General features: G+C 40.8%; 1 protein-coding gene across 1 annotated transcript in view; it reads left to right on the forward strand.

Annotated features, from left to right (window-relative positions):
* Positions 1-19,544, forward strand: part of stab1 (stabilin 1) — a 181,118-nt gene that overhangs the window by 49,143 nt on the left and 112,431 nt on the right. The window contains exons 31-42 of the mRNA XM_082533046.1: positions 344-421; positions 582-683; positions 808-909; positions 2,009-2,143; positions 4,130-4,258; positions 4,344-4,397; positions 4,680-4,793; positions 5,022-5,217; positions 7,819-7,914; positions 8,014-8,059; positions 15,433-15,512; positions 15,614-15,739. Coding sequence (XP_082389172.1) covers positions 344-421; positions 582-683; positions 808-909; positions 2,009-2,143; positions 4,130-4,258; positions 4,344-4,397; positions 4,680-4,793; positions 5,022-5,217; positions 7,819-7,914; positions 8,014-8,059; positions 15,433-15,512; positions 15,614-15,739 — 1,258 coding nt within the window. The remainder of the gene's footprint in view (positions 1-343; positions 422-581; positions 684-807; positions 910-2,008; positions 2,144-4,129; positions 4,259-4,343; positions 4,398-4,679; positions 4,794-5,021; positions 5,218-7,818; positions 7,915-8,013; positions 8,060-15,432; positions 15,513-15,613; positions 15,740-19,544) is intronic.

The following is a 19,544-nucleotide window of genomic DNA, read 5'->3' on the forward strand; positions in this document are numbered from 1 at the left end:
CCTGATGTAGAAACTGCAGGTGTACAAGGGTATTCATGTCACTACATTCATGTTAGATATAACTAGTTTCTATGGAAATGATTTGCATTTTATCCTCTTTAAACTGGCGCTTACAGACAAATGTGGTATACTTTAACAAAATTAGAGAGAAAAATCATTTCAATCATTCAATCAATTCAGTCAATCTTTCAATCAAAATCATTCTGTCATTTTAATTCTTTAATAGGAAAATCTATAAGAATAACTTTTCAGTCAGTACCATTATTGTTTTGGATCCATTTTATTGTACCTTACCTTTTGGGCTGTGTGTGTGTGTGTGTGTGTGTGTGTGCACGTGTTTCAGGTCATCCAAATTGGAAAAGCATCCATCCTCACCCCCAACCTACCTGCGATCAATGGCTATCTCCACTTCATAGACAAGGTACACGTGAATCTTTACAGTGAAATGAAAAGAAATAAATACAGATTTTTTTCATGCAGAGCAAATAATGATGTGAATAAATAACATTATTAGCATATTAGTTTACTCTCTCCCCATCTACACATACAGAGCACCTTTCTCTCTGTCTGTCTGTTGTCAGACTCTGGCTCCGCCTCTCTCAGACTGCCCACCTGAGCCTCCCACACTTATGGCTTTCCTAAACTCCTCTTCCAACTTCACGCTTTTCAGAGAGTATGTTCTGGTAAGTCTGTCTGATCTCAGCATCATGTGATAAGATGTAATCCTTTTTTATTTTTAATCTTGTTTTATTCTTCTTCTTATTATTATTATTACATTTAATTAACTTCCTGTGTGTTTTCTCTCAGATGTACAACCTGTCTTCAAATCTTACTGAGTCATTTACACTTCTGCTGCCAACAGATGAGGCTATAAGGCAGCATCTTAGCAGGACTAACACCTCCATCCTGGTAGGTCAATAACATAATTCAGTGGACAGCTGCTATTCTGCAAAACCTCCAAACACTTGTCAAGAAAATGGATACTTTAAAGGTTGTTTTATACAACCTTTAAAGTATTTATACATTTCCCATTTTTAAAAATAACTCAAATAATTCAGAAATGAGCTAAATCTATTAACAAAATGTGAAGGAGCAACCACTCTTAGTTTATGTCCAAAAACATTTATGTAACGATCATTAGGTGTTAGAATATCAGCTGAGTTTAAAACATCTGGGCTGTATATTTGTGTAACACCAGTTGCACAAAAGCCATTAACTGGTACAGCGGGTCAGTATAACTATTATTTAATTTCTTATTTACAAAAAAAGGCAAACCTTCTTGAGAAACTGAGGGAGGGTGAAAAAAAAATATTACAAATTAAATGGCAGCATAAGTGCAAAAATATTTCAATGCATCCACTGGTAAAACAGCACCTCCTGGTGGTGAACATTAACCCAAAATCTGCAGAGGGAAATTACAAAAAGTACCTTTAATATTATTTACGTATGTGAACTATGTGAAAACATTTATTGGCATCACAACATGTGGATTGTGCAACCTAAACGAATAAAGTGGTGAAATTCAGACTGACACACATTACGAACATCCACATCAAATAATAATTGAGCTGTTTCATATAACGCAAAATGAAGTGAGCATTCCCAGCAAACAATGGTACTAAGGTGGTTTGTTTGTACTGACCAAAATAATGAATCACCTTTTTGTGTCAGATATCTCCCTGTCAGGAGAGGAAGGAAATATCTGAAAGAGAATTGATGTCTATAAACCAGGCTATGTATTAATTTGGCACAGGATGTTTTTATGTTGGTCTGCTGTGTTTGAACTACAGTATCTTAAAGATGGGCTACTAAGAGCTTATCTTAGATACTTACATACTGTTTATAACAAAACTCTAATTTGTGTATAAAGTGAAATGTTTGTTGCATTAACAATTTTTTTGTAGTTGACCATCATGTCCACTCCTATTTTCTCTTCCTGCTGGTGAGATGATCCACTGCAACTCTTGTCTTTGGCTATAAATAAATCCTCTGTCTTCCATCTGTCCAGGACTCTGATGTGTTCAAGTACCATGTGATTCTTAATGAGCTGCTCTTCCCTGACCGCTTGCCTGATGGCACACTGAAAAGCACTCTGCTTGGAACTGAGTACCAGGTCCAGTTCCACTTGGACAACAACAACCAGGTAACAATAACTGCACTGACACCAGCCATGAAACTAGTGGTGGGTCATACAGCCTCACAATTATATCATTATATTCAAAGAAAATTTACAATAATGATATTTCTGACAACATAGAAGAAATACTGAGTAAGATCTTCTTAATACCTGCAGCTTCCAGGCAGCAGGATTTATAAGAGCTACTGTCATTTTTAAGAGACTTCTTAATTTGTAGAAACAGCAGCATGACACTGCAGTGGTAGTAACACAATAAACCAACTGTAAGGACAAAAGTAGTCTAGGTCGTGTTTTTCCCAGAAGTTCTCAGTAAAAGTATAAAATGATTTTATACTTTAGTTTAACGACAACTAAGGTAATGTAACCTTGTAATTTGCCAGGAGCTGCACAATAATGTCATGTAATAAAAACTGAAATAATTTTCTGCCTGGGTTGTTGTGTTGAGCTTTTTATCCAGCTCCATATAAAGCCCCATTTTTCTACCATTACCTCACAATTAATGAGTGCTAAAACGTAAACATCCAGAAGGCAAACTAGCAGATTTAAAAAAGGTAAGACGAGACATACAGTGACATAGGAAGAAAAGGCAGCAGGGAATGAGTGGCTCCGTAACCACGGGGAGAAAGACTCTGCTGATGTTGAAATTTGTGAAAATTGGAAAATGGAAATATAATAGAATGGAAAATAGAAAATATTCACCATAAAAATGGACATTCTCGCTAGTGAGGGAATCAGAGGGCATCGCTTGGTTGTAAAACTAAGTCCAATTGCATTGAGTTCTGTGGGAAAATGTACCTGCTGCTTTTTTGATCTGTTCAGTTAGTAAGTGTTTTCCTCATTAGTTTTTGGTCTCAGGTGTTAGTTTTAAGTCAAATTTAGTGCAGCATTATTTTCATTTTCTAAATTACGATCAAATTTAGAATAAAATAGACAGTATGGCGGAGTTTTCCTTCAGAATGTGCTGACCTTTTAATTGACAAGTAAAAAGTCAGTGTAATGATGGATTACACTGACTTTGAACTCCTGCTCAATAGTGATGTGCGATACCACTGATTTCCTTTCCGATCCGATACCAAGTAAAATTCAGGGTGGTATCGGCGATACTGATCCGATACCGATACTCTGTACAAAAACTTGTTTCATTGTATTTCATAATACAATATATAATTGTATTATGTAATTGTAATAATAACATAACCATATTGCTTCATAATGATTAGAGGACATCAGACAACTTGTTTTTATTGCTTAATCATGCAGAATAATCATATAGAAATAAAAAAAAAAAACCTGACGTTGTGAGCTATTTGAGCATGTTGCCTGCCTGCAGCACTAAAGGACTCTGCGAGAGACGTCTGTCTCGCCCTAGCAGCACCTGCCCCTCTCCTCCTCTTCAGTTCGCCTCAACATAAGCTCATCATATTCTGTGATATGATTTACTCCGAGGTGTTTGACGAGGTCAGTGGTGTTGCCACAACACCTCACTGTCTTGCCACATATATCACAAACCGCGTCTTGGCTGTTTGTGGAGGTAAAACAGGTCCACACACGTCCTGTTTGCGCTTAGCCATTGTTGTGAGTGTGCACGCCAGGGGCTGGGACACATTTATACAGCCGTATTTCACCGATGACTATGAAAGGCGTAAGAGGAAGTAGTTCCTTCCAAATTAGACGATCCAAATTATATAGTTTCTTTCCACTGCGTTCATTTTAATGGAAAAACTACAAATTTACCCCAGAGCACTAAAATATCGATATTATAATATGAGAATCGATTCTAGAACATAAATTCCTGGTATCGGAAGAATAGATATTTCAGTATCGATCCGCACACCACTACTGCTCAACAACAGTATTTCCTGTAGTGCAGAAGCAGACCAAAGAACCACTGTCAACTGACTCCCTAAGCTAAGATGATCGTTATTTTTGTTTTGTGTAAAAGATTCATTGTAAAAAAAAGATTGGTGTGTTTCTTCTTCTCTTGAACTCCAGACAGTTGTGAATGACATTCCTCTTGACGGGAGCGTCACAGTAACCCAGAACGGAGTCATCATAACGCTCCCTCAGGTCCTCAAAGTCCGCCGCAACAGATGCAGCAAAATGACCTACCTGCAGGTCGAGGTAAGGATAGAGAGAAGGGATGGGATAGATGGATGTTTGTTTGTCAGAGTTACTCCAGCCTCTCTGTTCTCCTTTCTGTCTCCAGGGAAGATGTACAGACTGTGATGGACCACCCCGATGCATTTTCTATCACAAACCAGTAAGAAAACTGTTATAGTTCGTGGGGTGGACATAATAACTGAAACTCAAGCTTTTCCAAAAGTAATTTTAACAGCTTTAAAAATGACCCCAAAATTAACGCATTCAGACTTTACAAAAGGGACCTGAAAGGAAGCAGGGTTGTAATTGTATGACGCGTGTCGCTGTTCTTAAAGTCATCGGGTTTTTCTGTTTAGTGTTTTTCAGCATTTCAGGCTCTTTTATTCACTTCTGCCTGTTTATGTTGATGATTCCTGATGTTGGTGTAATCTTTATGCTGCAGATCAAAAAACAGTTTCCAGCCAACATGCAACCCAACTGTAGGTACAGGAAGCGGGTCGGATCCAGGAGGAAGTCTGTGCTGGGCTGTGTCATCAAATGTCTCCGGACCACTATGGTCTGCTCAAACTTATTTCCATAAACATTATGGCTCTTTTCATAAGGGTCTGATGAAACCTGATAAATGCATAATAATCAGCTAGAAACACCCGTCATCACTGACACAACATTGTGTACATGTTTTAAATTCAATAATAATAGTAATAATAATAATAATCATCAGCATCATCATCATCATCATAATCATAATAATAATGATGATGTCATGGATTTGTCTGCCCTGCAGGATCACTCCTGTTGCCCCGGTTACTATGGCCACGAGTGCTTCAAATGCCCCGGAGACGTCGGCAGCTGGTGCTCCAATCACGGGGAGTGTCATGATGGTAACCATGGCAATGGCGAGTGCCAGTGCTACGAGGGTTTCCATGGAACTGCGTGTGAGGACTGTGAGCCGGGGAGATACGGAGTTAACTGCTCCTCCAGTGAGCAACATGCAGACACACACACGCACAAACACAGACACACACACACACACACACACAGAGTGAAGCATTTCCTGTCTGCCATATTTTATATTTGTCACAAGGGGGCGTTACCCGGTGACGGTGGAAAAACAGCTAAATAAATATTTAGGTGTATTGACTGTAGATGTGGAGAAGAGACAAACGAGACTCGACATGTCAAAATCAATGCTGTTTAACTATGTTTGCTAGATTTTCTACATCATCATTTTAGGGCTGTTTATAAAATCATTCAAGTGCTAACGGCATTCCTAGTCCCCAGCTTCTGATTATAACAAAAACTGAGCTTCTGAGACACAGTCTTACACAGCTAAAAAAATTCTATAATACTAACAGCCCTGTGAACAACAACAAAGGATCCATCCATCTTAGATCTCCCTCACCCACTCCTGTGCAAACCCTGACATGAGCTGTGAGATCGAGGGTCTCCTCCAGGTTGGACCTCCACCAAAGACCTCCGCTAGTAGCCATCAAGGAGGCATCCTAGTTAAATACCTGAACCACCTCGACTGGCTCCTTTCAATGTGAAGGAGTAAACAGCTCTGCCCTGAGCACCTTCATCTTCATGCCAATCTAGACAAATGGCATCAAGGGGAGAGCTCCAAGGAAAAACGCACTGCTGGCCAAAAAGAACATAAAGGATTGTTGCCAAATAAACATCTTGATGATCCCTAGGACTCTTGGGAAAATATTCTGTGGAGTGATGAGACCAAAGTGAAACTTTTTGCAAGGTTTGAGTCCTGTTACATCTGACTACAGTGATTTCTAATTGACATAATCTTGGCCAAGTCATTGTTTATGCAACACTTTGGACTACAATCATGTGACTTAAAAATATAGAAATTGGCAAAAGCTCATTGCTCAAAACTAGCACCACTGATAAACAATAGGCTAGTGAGGCCGGTTTCTTGATCATTAACATGCAAATTGTCATGACCATTGATTATTGATCACTGATCAACAACAGTTGATCAATGGCCATGAGTACCATTCACAGAGAGTTGAGGAATGGCTGCAATCACAGCATTGTAAGATGGTGAAAGATGTACCCTTTGACCCCCTCCTCGATTCAGAGATGGTCTTTCCCTTTTCAAGTAAATGGCCTCTTTGACTCCCCGCTCAAACCAGCGTTCCTCCCTGTCCAAGATGTGTCACTATAAGAGTGTCCACTGGCCTGCAGGTGTAAATAGACTGCGGAGTCCTGGCCGGACGAGGTAGCTCTTCTGTGTTGTGCCATCCGTTCAGCCAGAGGCTGTTTGGTTTCCCTGATGTATATATTATGGCAATCCTCCTGGCACTTAACAGTGTACACTATATTACTCTGTTTGTGTCGGGGGACCCGATCCACGTGGATTTTTGGCGCAGCATATTTTGGGGTTTAAAAGCCGCAAAGATGCGGCGTTTAAAAAAAAAAAAAAAAAAAAAAAAAAGCATCTCAACTGTTCCGATACTCCAGACACATAAGGGATCACTACAGGTTTTTGCTTTTGCAGCAGTTGTCCTTCTCTCCTGAATGGGTTGGAGCTTTCTTTAAGCGCCTTCCCAGCTTTGATAAATGTCCAGCTGAGATAACCACATTTACTCAGGGCCTTCTTGATGTGATGTTCTTCTGTTTCCAGCCGTGCTGTCTGTGGAGATGGTGTTTGCTCTGTGTTGCATCCCGATGACACCAAGTTTGTGCTCCAATCAATAATGAGACCCAGACCTTAAATACTGATCCATATGCATAGGTATACAGTACACGTTAACTTTAAATGTCTCCTGATAGACTTACTGATGGAAATCTCACAGTCTCATTTTTCATATCTTCCCGAGTGAATTTGATGTGTTGGTCCACCGATTTACTGTGATCCGTGAATTGTGGTACGCCCTTAGATTTGATTTTCAAACCAGGTGTCATCCACAAACCTGAACCAATGACTTGGTGGTGTTCCAGGGTAGGATAGCAAAGCCCTCTTTTCCACTTCTTCCATGTACAAATTAGCCACAATGAGTGAAACTGGGGAACCCATGGCACACCCATGTTTCTGCCTGTAGCACTGACCTTTGTATGTGAAATATGTGGAATGAAGACACAGTTCCAAAAGCAAACACACTTGGTTGGTGCTGAGAGTGGTCCTGTTGCTGAGATTGGGGTCATCCTGTAACCTCTTACGAACAACCTCCACTGCTTCAGTGACTGAAACACAAGTGAAAAAAGTTTCTCCCACTGAAAACGTGATGTCCTGATGAACAGAAACAACTTTTTGTGATTTCCTTCGCTGGATGATTGAGCATGCATCAAGACATTCACCAGGCAAAGCTAGTAGGTGACAGGTTTGCCACAACTGAAAATCAAATGGTATTTTTTCTTGAAAAACTCATCCATACTGCAGGAGTAGCTGCAGGGGTTTGATGCTTTGATCAGGCAGCAAGGACAGAGAAAACCAGCTTCAAGTTTGCTAATAAATCTGTTATTAGCAAACCAAAATAATCTCATAAAGCTAACAGACCTGTGACTAACACTTCATTAACTAAATAAAGTCAAGGAGGGAGTTATGAGTTGTACTGTGTGTGTTGCAGAGTGTAATTGTGCCAACGGGAAGTGTGAGGATGGTCTGACAGGAAGTGGCAGGTGTGTGTGTTATAAAGGCTGGAAAGGAGCCTCCTGCTCTCTAGGTAAGACGTCTATACAAAGGAACAATTAAATTTTAACCACACATATTTTCTCTGACCTGTCATCACCTGAAACCTGTGTGTGTGTGTTATGTGTCTCAGAGATCAAAGATGACGCCTGTGGAGGTGTGTGTGACGAAAACGCCAAGTAAGTCAATGTGTCCTCAGTTGCTGTGTTTCATGATGGTAACAGCACAAGCACAAAAAACAACAAATATTATATTTACTGACCATAATATTCTTTTTGAACTCAGTGCTACCCAGTACAGTTAGGCTTAAATTTTAATTCTGCACACCTCATTAATAGTCAGGTTTTGATAACATGGTCCAAAAGGGGGTTAATATCCATTATAGGCATATTTGCAGATGCATATAGCCTTTAACCTGCCAGCTCTGCACTTTAAAGTCTGTGGGATGTCCAATTAAGCTCATGTGAGAGCACCACAGGTAACTGTCCAAACAGAGAATTCCCATCATAGTAACGGGAACGTGGATGAAGCTCTTTCTGCAGGCTCCATGTGAGAAAGCTGTGGGAAATTAGTGATAATATTATTATAATATTATTAGCTGCCTTTTCTCTGCTTGGGCCAGGCAAGTAAATGAATGTTGCTGGTTGATATTGGTGTTTAAGACACCTATATCAAACCAGCAACCATGCTAGGTTGTTGGTTTTAAGAAAATAAGGGTTTGTTCTGAGTTTAACTAATCAGCATTGAACCTTGGCAGTTTTTCAGAGCTACTCACTTTTTACTCTTTACTCTACATCAGCAGTCCCCAACCCCCGGGCCTCGGACCGGTAGCGGTCCGTGAGTCGTTTGGTACCGGGCCGCAAGAGTTGAGGCTCAGGTGTGAAATCAGGGTTTTTATCGGTTTTTAGCGTTATTTTGTTATTGTTTTTATCGTTAACTCGGTTTTCCTGGGTCTTTTCACGTGTGTTATGAATAATTCTTCTTTTTTCGGTACCAGTACAACCTCCATTTTATGACTGCAAAGCAATAGCTATGGGCAGAATAAAAGACAGACGTATCTTCCAGGTGTAAAACGTGAATCCAAATTGCAATTGCTGGAAAACAGCATTATTTTTCATGGGCACCAGGGGGTGATACCTGTGGCTGCCAAAAGACTTGCAGTACTGTAGAAATCTATGGGAAAACTGCCCTCTGATCCCTCTTCTGAAAACTCTTTCCAGGCAAGTTTATGGGCTAAGTAGTGGTTTCAGATGATGTTGAATGAAAAATTTCATTGATTTTGTAAAATCATTCTAAGCTTTCACAGAGTCACCTATTTAGTATTTTTAATGATGTTCTAAAACCAAATGAGCTAGTGTGAAGAGTACAAAACCGGAGAAATATGAGCTCACTTACCACTTTAAGGAGTTATGAGTCTGGCAGCAGCATTTTGTTTCTCTTGGAGGTGTGAAAGAGATGATTTGTCTAAGACGATAAAGAGGGCAATGCATTAATGTCGGCATGATGACACAAATGCATGAAAATATTTCCCCAGTTCAGCTGAGTTAGATCGAAGTTTGGAGTTGTTCCTTAAAAGAAAGAAATAGAAATGTGAAATACATTTTTCATGTGAGTCAAAGGATAAAATATTACATCAAGACTACAAACACAGACTCAGCAGATGAGCAAAAACAAACAAGAGTCTGACTGATTCTGGAGGAACGATAGTCATGCATAAGTCTTCTCACTTATCTGTGGTAAGCAGTCACATAAGGTGGACAGTGTATTCAAAGTCAACTGTTGAGGCTGTAAAGACATACACAGCTGAATGTCATCAGCATAGAAATGATAAGAGATGTCAGAAAAATATCAAATGATGCCATCTAACAAAGAAGAATGTAAAAAGAAAAACATAACGGACCCTGAGTTGAGCTAACAAATGAGTGGAGTGAAAGGGTAAGAATTCTGCAGTTTGCATAATTAGAATCGAAACTAAAAAAATCTAAATTAGTTAGTGAGTGTGTCATTTCAGTCAGATCAACCCCTTGTTGCAATATCTGGTTTCCAAATGCCAAGATCTCATCTCAAAGCTTCAAAACAGGACTTCACAAACCTGTGGGTGACATCAGTGTTTTATACGTTCTGTGGCAATAAAACAACCCCCCCACTTCCCATTATTTGTCAACCATGAAAGAGAGTTTTCCAGGAAAATCCTCATGTTTCTTCCAACTTTGTCTTATTGATTTCAACAATGACATACAAAGTTAGCAACAGCTAAGTCAATCTTGATTTCAGAACAGTGGTATGTCCATTATACCCTCCAACCCCCCAACCCGAATTCTCCCCCTACCAGGTCCACACTAGACAAAACACCGCAGAGAACCAGTCTCTGCCCACACACACACAAAAAACAAAAACAAAACAAAAAAAAAACAACATCTCAGGACCCATACACATAACAAGCATAACCCCCAAAAAACAACAACAACCACAACCACCCCCCCCACCCCACAACCAAACAAACAAAAACAAACAAAGCAAAAACAGAGAAAACAAAAGCAGAGAAAGGACCAAACAAAACAAAAGGAAAAACAAATAGATAAGGTATAAATAAGATTAAAAAAAAGACAAAACAAAAAAACAACAAAAAAAACCCCATTATAATGTAGCTTCGCTCAGTTCACTTCAGACTCAGGAAGTAAAGTAATGGTGTCCACCAGCAAGAGAAATGATTTCCAGATTTTGTTAAATTCCCTAATAGAACCTTTTAGAGAGAATCTAAGTTTTTCCAACTTTAAGTTAAAGAGTACATCTCTCACCCAATGATCATGAGTTGGGGGGTGGGGAAGCTTCCACTTCAACAGAATAAGCCTCCGGGCCAGTAAAGTGGTAAAGGCTAGGGCCTGTTTGAGGGGACCAGATAAGTTCAAGTCGGGAGGAATGCCAAAAATTGCGGAGAGTGGGTTAGGAAGGACAGTCTGGCCATATGCTTGGCTAAGTGTGTCGAATATATTCCTCCAAAATGCACTCAGTTTCGAACAAGACCAAAACATGTGGACATGGTTGGCAGGCGATAGTCCGCATCTGCTACAGGCATCACTGATGGTTGGATAGATTTTAGATAATTTTGCGTTTGTATAGTGTACTTTATAGACCACCTTGCACTCAATCAAAGTATGACGAGCACAAATTGAGGACGAGTGAATCAATTTCAAAGCACAATCCCACTGCTGTTCTGGCAGGGTTGTCTGAAGCTCTTCCTCCCATCTCAGCTTAATATGAGAAATGGATTTGGGGACCAAAGCATCTAGTATTTTATACAAGGCTGATATCAGTCTGTTTTGATGAGGGTTCGTCTGCAGGATATCCAGATTTGTTTCTGGAGGCCGATTGGGAAAGTGAGGGAACTGCGTTTTTACAAAATTTCTAGCCTGAAGATAACGAAAAAAGTTGGAATTAGGCAGGTTGTATTTAGACGATAGGTCAGCAAAAGATAGAAAGGTGTCCTGACTGTACAAGTCCTTAACAGTCCTAAGTCCGTTATCTTTCCAACTGCTAAAGGCCGCATCAGTGTTTGAAGGTACAAAATTAAAATTTTTTGATAAAGGCGTTAGCAAAGACGGTCCAAGTAGCCCGAAGTATTTTCTGAACTATTGCCAAATAGTTACCGTTTCCTTAGCTATTGGATTATCCCCAACAAAGGTTGGAGAAAAAGGGAGTGGTGAGCTGAGTATTGATGATAATGAGTAACAGCTAGATGCAGTTTCCATTTGTACCCAGGCTGTTGCAAGGGGGTCGTTATGAACCCAATATAAAAGTTTTTGTATGTTAGCTGCCCAATAGTAGTGTCTAAAATTGGGCAGACCAAGACCACCGTCACTTTTAGTGGACTGAAGAATAGACTTGCGACTAGCTTGTTTCCCTCCCCATATGAAATGTGACAGAATCTTTTCTAACTTGTCAAAAAATGCCTTGGTAAGAAGAATCGGGACATGTTGAAAAAGATACAAGAATTTTGGGAGGACACTCATCTTTATCAGGTTAACTCTCCCTGCCACTGATAATGGTAGAGAAGTCCAACAGTCACAATCTTTCCCAACATTTTCTAGTAGGGATAGAAAATTCTCCCTCATCATTTTATGTATAGAAGAGGAAATAAAAACCCCCAAATATCTAAATCCAGTTTCTGTCCACTTAAAAGGCACTATTGAGTGGGGAAGAGCTCTGGCCAGGGAATTGAGGGGTTGCAACTCGCTTTTTTGATAATTGACCTTATATCCTGACAGTGTACCATATTGGTCCAGTATGTCAAAAAGCACCGGGAATGAGTTTAGAGGATCAGAAATGTATAGGAGCAAGTCATCTGCATAAAGGGAGAGTTTGTGAGTCACACCGAACCTTGTAATGCCTTTAAATCTATCCTCTGAACGCAGCCATATTGCAAGAGGCTCGATAGCAATGGCGAATAGGAGGGGTGAGAGAGGGCACCCTTGCCTAGTGCCTGTGTTGTCTTCGTATAGCTTTGAATAATTACACAGCATCCACTTGTGTTTCGCGAGCGTCTGCTTCAAACATTTTTATTGTTTATTGTTTCATTCACAAGTCAGTCTTCTTTTATAGAGGCATTCATGAGCCCTCTCAAATACAGCGCCCCCTACTGGCAAAACCCCATTGGCACATGAACACCCACACATCACCACAGTGCCCCTTTCAAGTGGAAAAGGCAAAGACAAGTTGTTGTTAGTACGAATACAGGTGGATGGCGAGGAATATAGTAGCTTAACCCAGAGAATAAAGTCAGCCCCTAAGCCAAACCTATCCATCACCTCATAGAGGAAGCTCCACTCGACGCGGTCGAAAGCTTTCTCCGCGTCAAGAGATACCACAACCTCTGGAATTGAGTTGCACGATGTATGGATAATATTCAAGAGGCGTCTTGAATTGTCATATGAGTGCCTGCCGGCCATAAATCCCGCCTGGTCAGAGGCGGAAAATCCTCATGTTTCAACCAGGAAATGTTCCCTCATGAACATACTACTGAGTGAATTAGTACATGAACATACTACTCAAGAACATACTACTGAGTCGATCAGATGCTGTTATATTTGTGTGGGTTTTTATTTGCAGCTTTTGAGTTTTAGAGCTTTGATCGGTATTGGTTGAAGTTTGCGTTCCTGTTTGATTTCGTTATTACTCCGTAGTTATTTTAAGCATCAGTTCCTATTCTAGTTCTTAGCTTAGTTATGATTTGAGTCTTTGGTGCTTCGCTGTCTGTTATTAAGTTAGTTAGTCCACTGTTTACAAGTTTTTTCAATTACTTTTATTTTCATCTCCTTCCCCTCCTGTTTCTGATCCGCATTTAGTCCCTAAGGTATATATATTCTGCATAGTCCAGTGTTTAACTTTGACTTTGCCAGATTGTTCACTAATGCTCCCTGTTGTGCTGCTTATGTTTCTCCTGTTTTCCAAGATCTCAGTGTTTAGTTAGATTTCTGCTTTGTGGTTTTGGTTCCCATTTTGCAGACTTTGTTTATTTCTGGACTGTGCATCAGCCAGTAAATGCGTTTTTAATTTTTGTTTAACTTTGTCCTGCATTAGGGTCCCTTCTGCGCCCACATCCTGACAGATGTATCGCAGCGTATTTTGGAAGCAGCTCTCTGTTCTCCGTCACTAAAAATATGCGCCACGTCTGTACAGATGGAACTTTCTGCTGCCAGTGTGATTTTTGTTTTTTGTTTCTTAATCTGGGTGAGATCGCCGACACATACCTGTGTGCATTCCTGACTTTAGGATCAACAGTGAGAATCGAAGGTAGAAGGAATAAGAAAGAGTTTATTGTTTGCAGTCAGGGAGTGGAGGTGGATGGAGGTGGAGGAGGATTACAGCAGGGGAGGGTTGAGGGAAGCTGGTGGGTGGGGAACTAGTGCTGAGTGGAGATGAAGGCAGGGGGTGAGATCATGTCTGGTTTGGCTGGCAGGCGCATGAGATGGGTAGCAGATTAGTTCGACTATCAGAATCAACACAAGAGTCAAATGCACAGAGTTCATGATGGTGAAGAACTTTCATCAAGCACCGGCTGAAATAACAACCTGGTGATGAGTGATGAAGAACCAGGCTTGATATGCTGCAGAGTTGATGAGCAGGTGTGCAGTGTGCTGATCAGCAATCAGGGCTCCGGGGGAGTGAGAGGAGGGCCGGGCTGCCAGACACATGAGGAATGCACCTGAGGCACTCTGTGACCTTGACACAAAAACAGGCAGGCCAAGCTGCAGTCCACAAAAGCTCTGTTATGGAAGCAGTGAAAAGAACTGCTCCTGACCCAAAGCAGCACCTCTTTTTTTTCAAAAATGCTGGAGGTTTTCTCATTGCTGCCAGTGAAGATGAAATTACATTTATTGATGATTTCACTGCTGACTGAAGTAGCTGGATGAAGGCAGAGATTTACCGGAGCTTCCTGTTTGCCAAATGCAGCAGGGGATACAGGAGGGCAAAGGATGGTCTAAATCTGTAATTTGATACAGGCAGTGGTCCCAAACGTTTTTTGCGCCACGGACCGGTTTATGTCCGACAAAATTTTCACAGACCGGCCTTTAAGGTGTTGGAGATAAATACAACAAAATAAAACCAGTACCGTTACCAAAAAGAAGATTTATCCGTAAAGAAAGACCCAGGGAAACAGAGTTTACGATAAAAACGATTTAAAAAAAATAATGATAAAAACTGATAAAAACCCTGAAAACCACAAGTTATACACCTGAGCTTCAACTCTCGCAGCCTGGTACCAAACGACTCACAGACCAGTGGCCTGTGGGTTTGGAACCAGTGGTTTTAAGGCACCATGTAGAAGTCCCTTAAACATGCATTCTTTCTAATGGCCAGGAGGGGGCGACCCCCTGAATGAAGGGGGTCACCCATAGAGACCATAAATCTCTATCGGCGTATCGGGCCCTTGGTTTATCAGTCGAATACATCCGTCATTGGTGATATCTGATTTTAAAATAATAAGATGTCATGCTTCAGAACTGGACAAGATAAAATCAGAAAGGCTCTGCATGAAGGGCTGCATAAACATACACGGATCAGGCATAAGATAATGACCACCTTGCAGATAATTTTTTAGCATTAAAATACACAGACACTTCATTATTGGATTGCCCTAAATGTTAAAAACGTGTTTAAAAAAATCTGTAGAGATGTGCTTTTATTATATGATGGATGGGTTTTTGTAAGTTTGTTTGATGGGGCTAGTCTGTGAGATTGAGTCTATAGTGTTTTCATCGTGTGTTCATAGTAATGAAAGGACATGTGGTCCGTTGTAACAGTAGCTCACTGAGTGTTTTTAATCCTTTTTTGACAACAGTGGAGCACCACGGCAGTGAGATATGTGTTAGGCTAGAAATTCAATTCTGTGCTGGTAATAGGATCAATGATGCGAAGAAAACTACAGAATATAAACAGTAATGCAGGGCGCTGTTCACAAATATGATTTGTAATGATAGAAATTATTAGTCACAGCTCTCAGCTTCAGTAAAAATGTGAAACACATATTGAGCCGTTTGTTTTTCTGCTGCAGCTGCATAACAGGGCCACAGGGAACAGCTGCCGTCTGCGTGTGCACGGCTGGATATGAAGGAAACGGAACCTACTGCAAAGGCAAACACACACACACACACACACACACACACACACAGCGTCATTAAACCTGTCTTTTAGTGTGATTACGCTCTCCTCATCTTTCTCTTTCTGTCTCTCAGAGCTGGATTTGTGCAGCCGGTCTAACGGCGGATGCTCAGAGTTTGCCGTTTGTACCAAAGTGGCAGCGGGAATGAGGACCTGTACCTGTAAACAGGGGTACACTGGAGATGGGGTCATCTGCCTCGGTATGTGGTCCTAAACCCTAACCTGGACCTCTATAAATCCACCAAGACCAAGAGGTTTTGTAGATCAAAGTTCTTAGACATTATTGGAAATGCTGAAGTCGCCTTCAAGTAATGATTTCAGACAGAAGAAGAATCAATAAAGGTCCTAAACTTTTTTCCTCTGTTTTTTGGCCAATGTCAGTACTGGCTAGTAGTGAAGGTTTTATCTGTATATGTTTTTAAAAAGGAAAATCTGTGGGTAGTACAGACACTTACAGTTAAAAATACTCCCAGTAAAACAGAATTGAAAAACACAAGTATATAATGGACAATAGATTTAACTATTTCATGTAATTGCCTTTGCACACATGATGCAATACAAGCATAGGCAAGGTCTAAGTTGTTACAGTTTTCCTATACGATTACACTATTTATTTATTTCAAACAACGATGACAAAATCAACCACCAGAACAAAGAAAATCTCAGTAAATTCATCACATGTCAATCCATGTTCTCAAACACTGACTCCAGGAAAAATACAGCACGGCTAAAAACTGCATCAGTAAACAGCTGTATCACAGTCCTGGGTTCTTGCCAAGTTATTTTTGTGGCTTCTTTCATTCACATTTTCCTGTTATGTTTCCATGACTCTCATTTTCACTTCCTGTTAAGTGTTGTTATTTCCTTTTCCTCGGATGTAGCATTAATGATATTTTGACAGCCTGTGTTTGTCTTGTCAGCTCTCCCTCTTCTGCCGTGCTTTCAAACCTTTGCTGTTTAGTCCGTTTAAATTGAACCCGGGTTCATTTTCACACCTGGTTTTGATCGTTGCTGCAGAGGTAAACACAGTAATGGCAGGTACAGGGGCTCCTCTCTGTAGAGAGTCTCATTATCTGACATGAGACCCTCTATGGTGGTGTCTGCAAACTTCACAAAGGTATTTGAACAGTGAACGACACTACAGTCATGTGAGAGCTGGGCTGAGCACACAGTGGCTGATGTACAGTCCCTTATTCTCATCACCTGAGGCCTACCGGTGAGAAAGTCCTTGATTCAGGAGCACATCGAAGTGGACAACACCATGTTGTGAAGCTTCAGTGGTAGTTTATCCAGGATTACCGTATTAAAGGCAGCTGAAGTCAACGATGCTATTCGTTGACTTCAGCTGCAGGTGACGCCAGGCTGTGTGCTATTGAGACTGTATCCTCTGTGCATTGGTTCCCTGTATAGGTGAACTGATGGCTCTCAATACCAGCAGGGATGATGTCCTTGAAGTGCTGCATAATTACTGAGGTCAGTGCAACAGTGCAGTAATCACATTGCAGGTGGCAGCTGACTTTTTAGACACAGAGGCAATAATGAAAGATTTGGGGCAGACAGCAACCTGATGTGACAGGTTGAAACTGTCTGAAACCCCCCCGGAGAAACTACAGATTGGTCAGCAAATTTCACACTTCACAGTCTGATCTGACACCCTGTCCGGTCTTGCAGCCTTGCTGGTGTTGGTTTTCCTCAGTGTAGAGCTCACCTGAAGAGGCAATTACTGCTCCTCTAGCTCAGAAAGGTAGATCGTCTCTCTGCTGCCAGTTTTCTGTTTCAAAGCATGCACAAAAATGGTTCAGGGTGTCAGGGCGACACCTTCCATACATGCGGACATAGTACATTGATTACTCATGTTTAGTACACCGTGTTGGGTCTGCACCTCAGCAGGCCCGCTACTTCAGAAAGCAAGAAAGAACAGTGATCGATCGATTTTCACATGCTATAGCAAGGGGAACAACAGCACTCTGTCCTCGGTCTCAAACGACTCCGACCCCAACCCCCGCTTGCAGCCTTTTTATTCTGTGACACACAGTTTACACAAACACCCATTGTAAAACCCCCTTATGGTCACAAAAGGTTAAAACACTGCGTCTGTGTGTTTATGCATGTGTGAGCGTGTGTGTGTGTGTGTGTGTGTGTGTGGGGGGGGGTGACTTCCTGCTGACAAATCAAATCAAATCAAAATTTATTTATATAGCACATTTTTAAAGACCAAAGTACACGAAAGTGCTTTCCAGTAAAATCATGATACAGATAAAAATCACAATATAAAATATAAATTACAGATATAAATAAAATATAAAATAATTACATAATCTAAATGCAAAGCCAGATGTAAATTACCCTAATTCGCCTTGAATGCCAGGTTAAACAAATACGTTTTTAAACGTGATTTAAAAGACTGAATGGAATCTGATGCGCGAATATGAAGAGGAAGAGTATTCCATAACCTGGGTGAAGCAACGGCAAAGGCACGGTCTCCTCTGGTCTTCAGCCGAGACCTAGGTTGCACTAAGAGCAGTTGGCCCAATGATCTTAGTGCTCTCTGAGGGCTATACAGACAGAGGAGATCAGCTAGGTAGTCAGGTGCCATATTGTTTAGAATTTTGTAAGTAAACAATAAAATTTTAAAATCAATTCGGTATTTAATAGGAAGCCAGTTTAAATTTGCCAGAACAGGGGTGATAGAATCGTACTTTCTAGTGCCGGTCAAGAGACGTGCTGCGGCATTTTGGACCAGCTGCAAACGCTGAAGAAGAGAAGATTGTAGGCCCAAGTAGAGAGAATTACAATAATCCAGTCTTGAAGCGATGAAGGCATGAATGAGTTTCTCCAGATCTTTGTGTGGTATGTAAGGTTTAGCCTTAGAAATTAGGCGTAGTTGGTGAAAGCTGGTTTTTACCACAGTAGAGACCTGTTTATCTAGTTTGAAGGAACTATCCATGAAAACTCCAAGATTCCTAACAGCATCAGTGAGGTGGTTAGCAACAGGCCCGAATGTGCCAGTCAGTTGTCCCAGAGGCATATTTCTATCAAAAACAATCATTTCTGTCTTCTTTTCATTTAAAGTAAGAAAGTTACGTGATAACCAGTCTTTGACATCGCTCAGACAATCAAACAGAGGATGTAGTGAAGATGAAACATCCCCAGTCAGGTGGAGGTAGATTTGAATATCATCAGCATAGCAGTGAAAAAAGACATTATGTTTTTCAAAAATGGAGCCCAAGGGCAGCATATACAGAGAAAACAACACAGGACCCAATACCGAGCCCTGGGGCACACCACAGCGAAAACGGGCAGAAGAAGAGGAATATTTTCCCATCATGACAGAGAACGACCTCTCAGAGAAATATGATTTAAACCAAGATAGAACATTTCCTTTAAGGCCTACTACTTGTTCCAATCTTGCCAAAAGGATATCATGGTCAACCGTATCAAAGGCTGAAGTCAAATCCAATAGAACTAAGACCGCAGAGCGCCCAGAGTCGGCGATTAGAAGAAGGTCATTGAAGACTCTTAGTAGGGCAGTTTCGGTGCTGTGACGCGGTCTAAATCCAGACTGGAATTTATCACTTATACCGTTTCTCTCTAAGTGGGTCTGTAGTTGTTGAAGCACTATTTTCTCTAAAACTTTTGACATGAAGGGGAGTTTAGAAATCGGCCTGTAATTTGCTAGAGTGTTACGATCAAGGCTACTTTTCTTGATAACAGGTTGCATGACTGCATGTTTAAAGACAGTTGGAACATAGCCAGATGACAGTGATGAGTTCATTAAAAATAAGATACAGGTCCCGATTGTATTCAATGCATCTTTAATGATACGAGAAGGAATAATGTCATGCAGAAAATTTGAGCTTCTCAGGTTATTAATTATTTCCTTTAAAGTCGAGAATGACACAGGTTCAAACTGTTGAAAAACCGTTGAACATTCAGAAACTGGGGCTTGATTTACTACCGGAGAATGTGGGGCCCTTAACACTGAGATTTTATCTATAAAATAAT

The sequence above is a fragment of the Aulonocara stuartgranti genome, assembly GCF_965226115.1.
Source record: "Aulonocara stuartgranti genome assembly, chromosome: 5".
Taxonomy (NCBI): Eukaryota; Metazoa; Chordata; class Actinopteri; order Cichliformes; family Cichlidae; genus Aulonocara; species Aulonocara stuartgranti.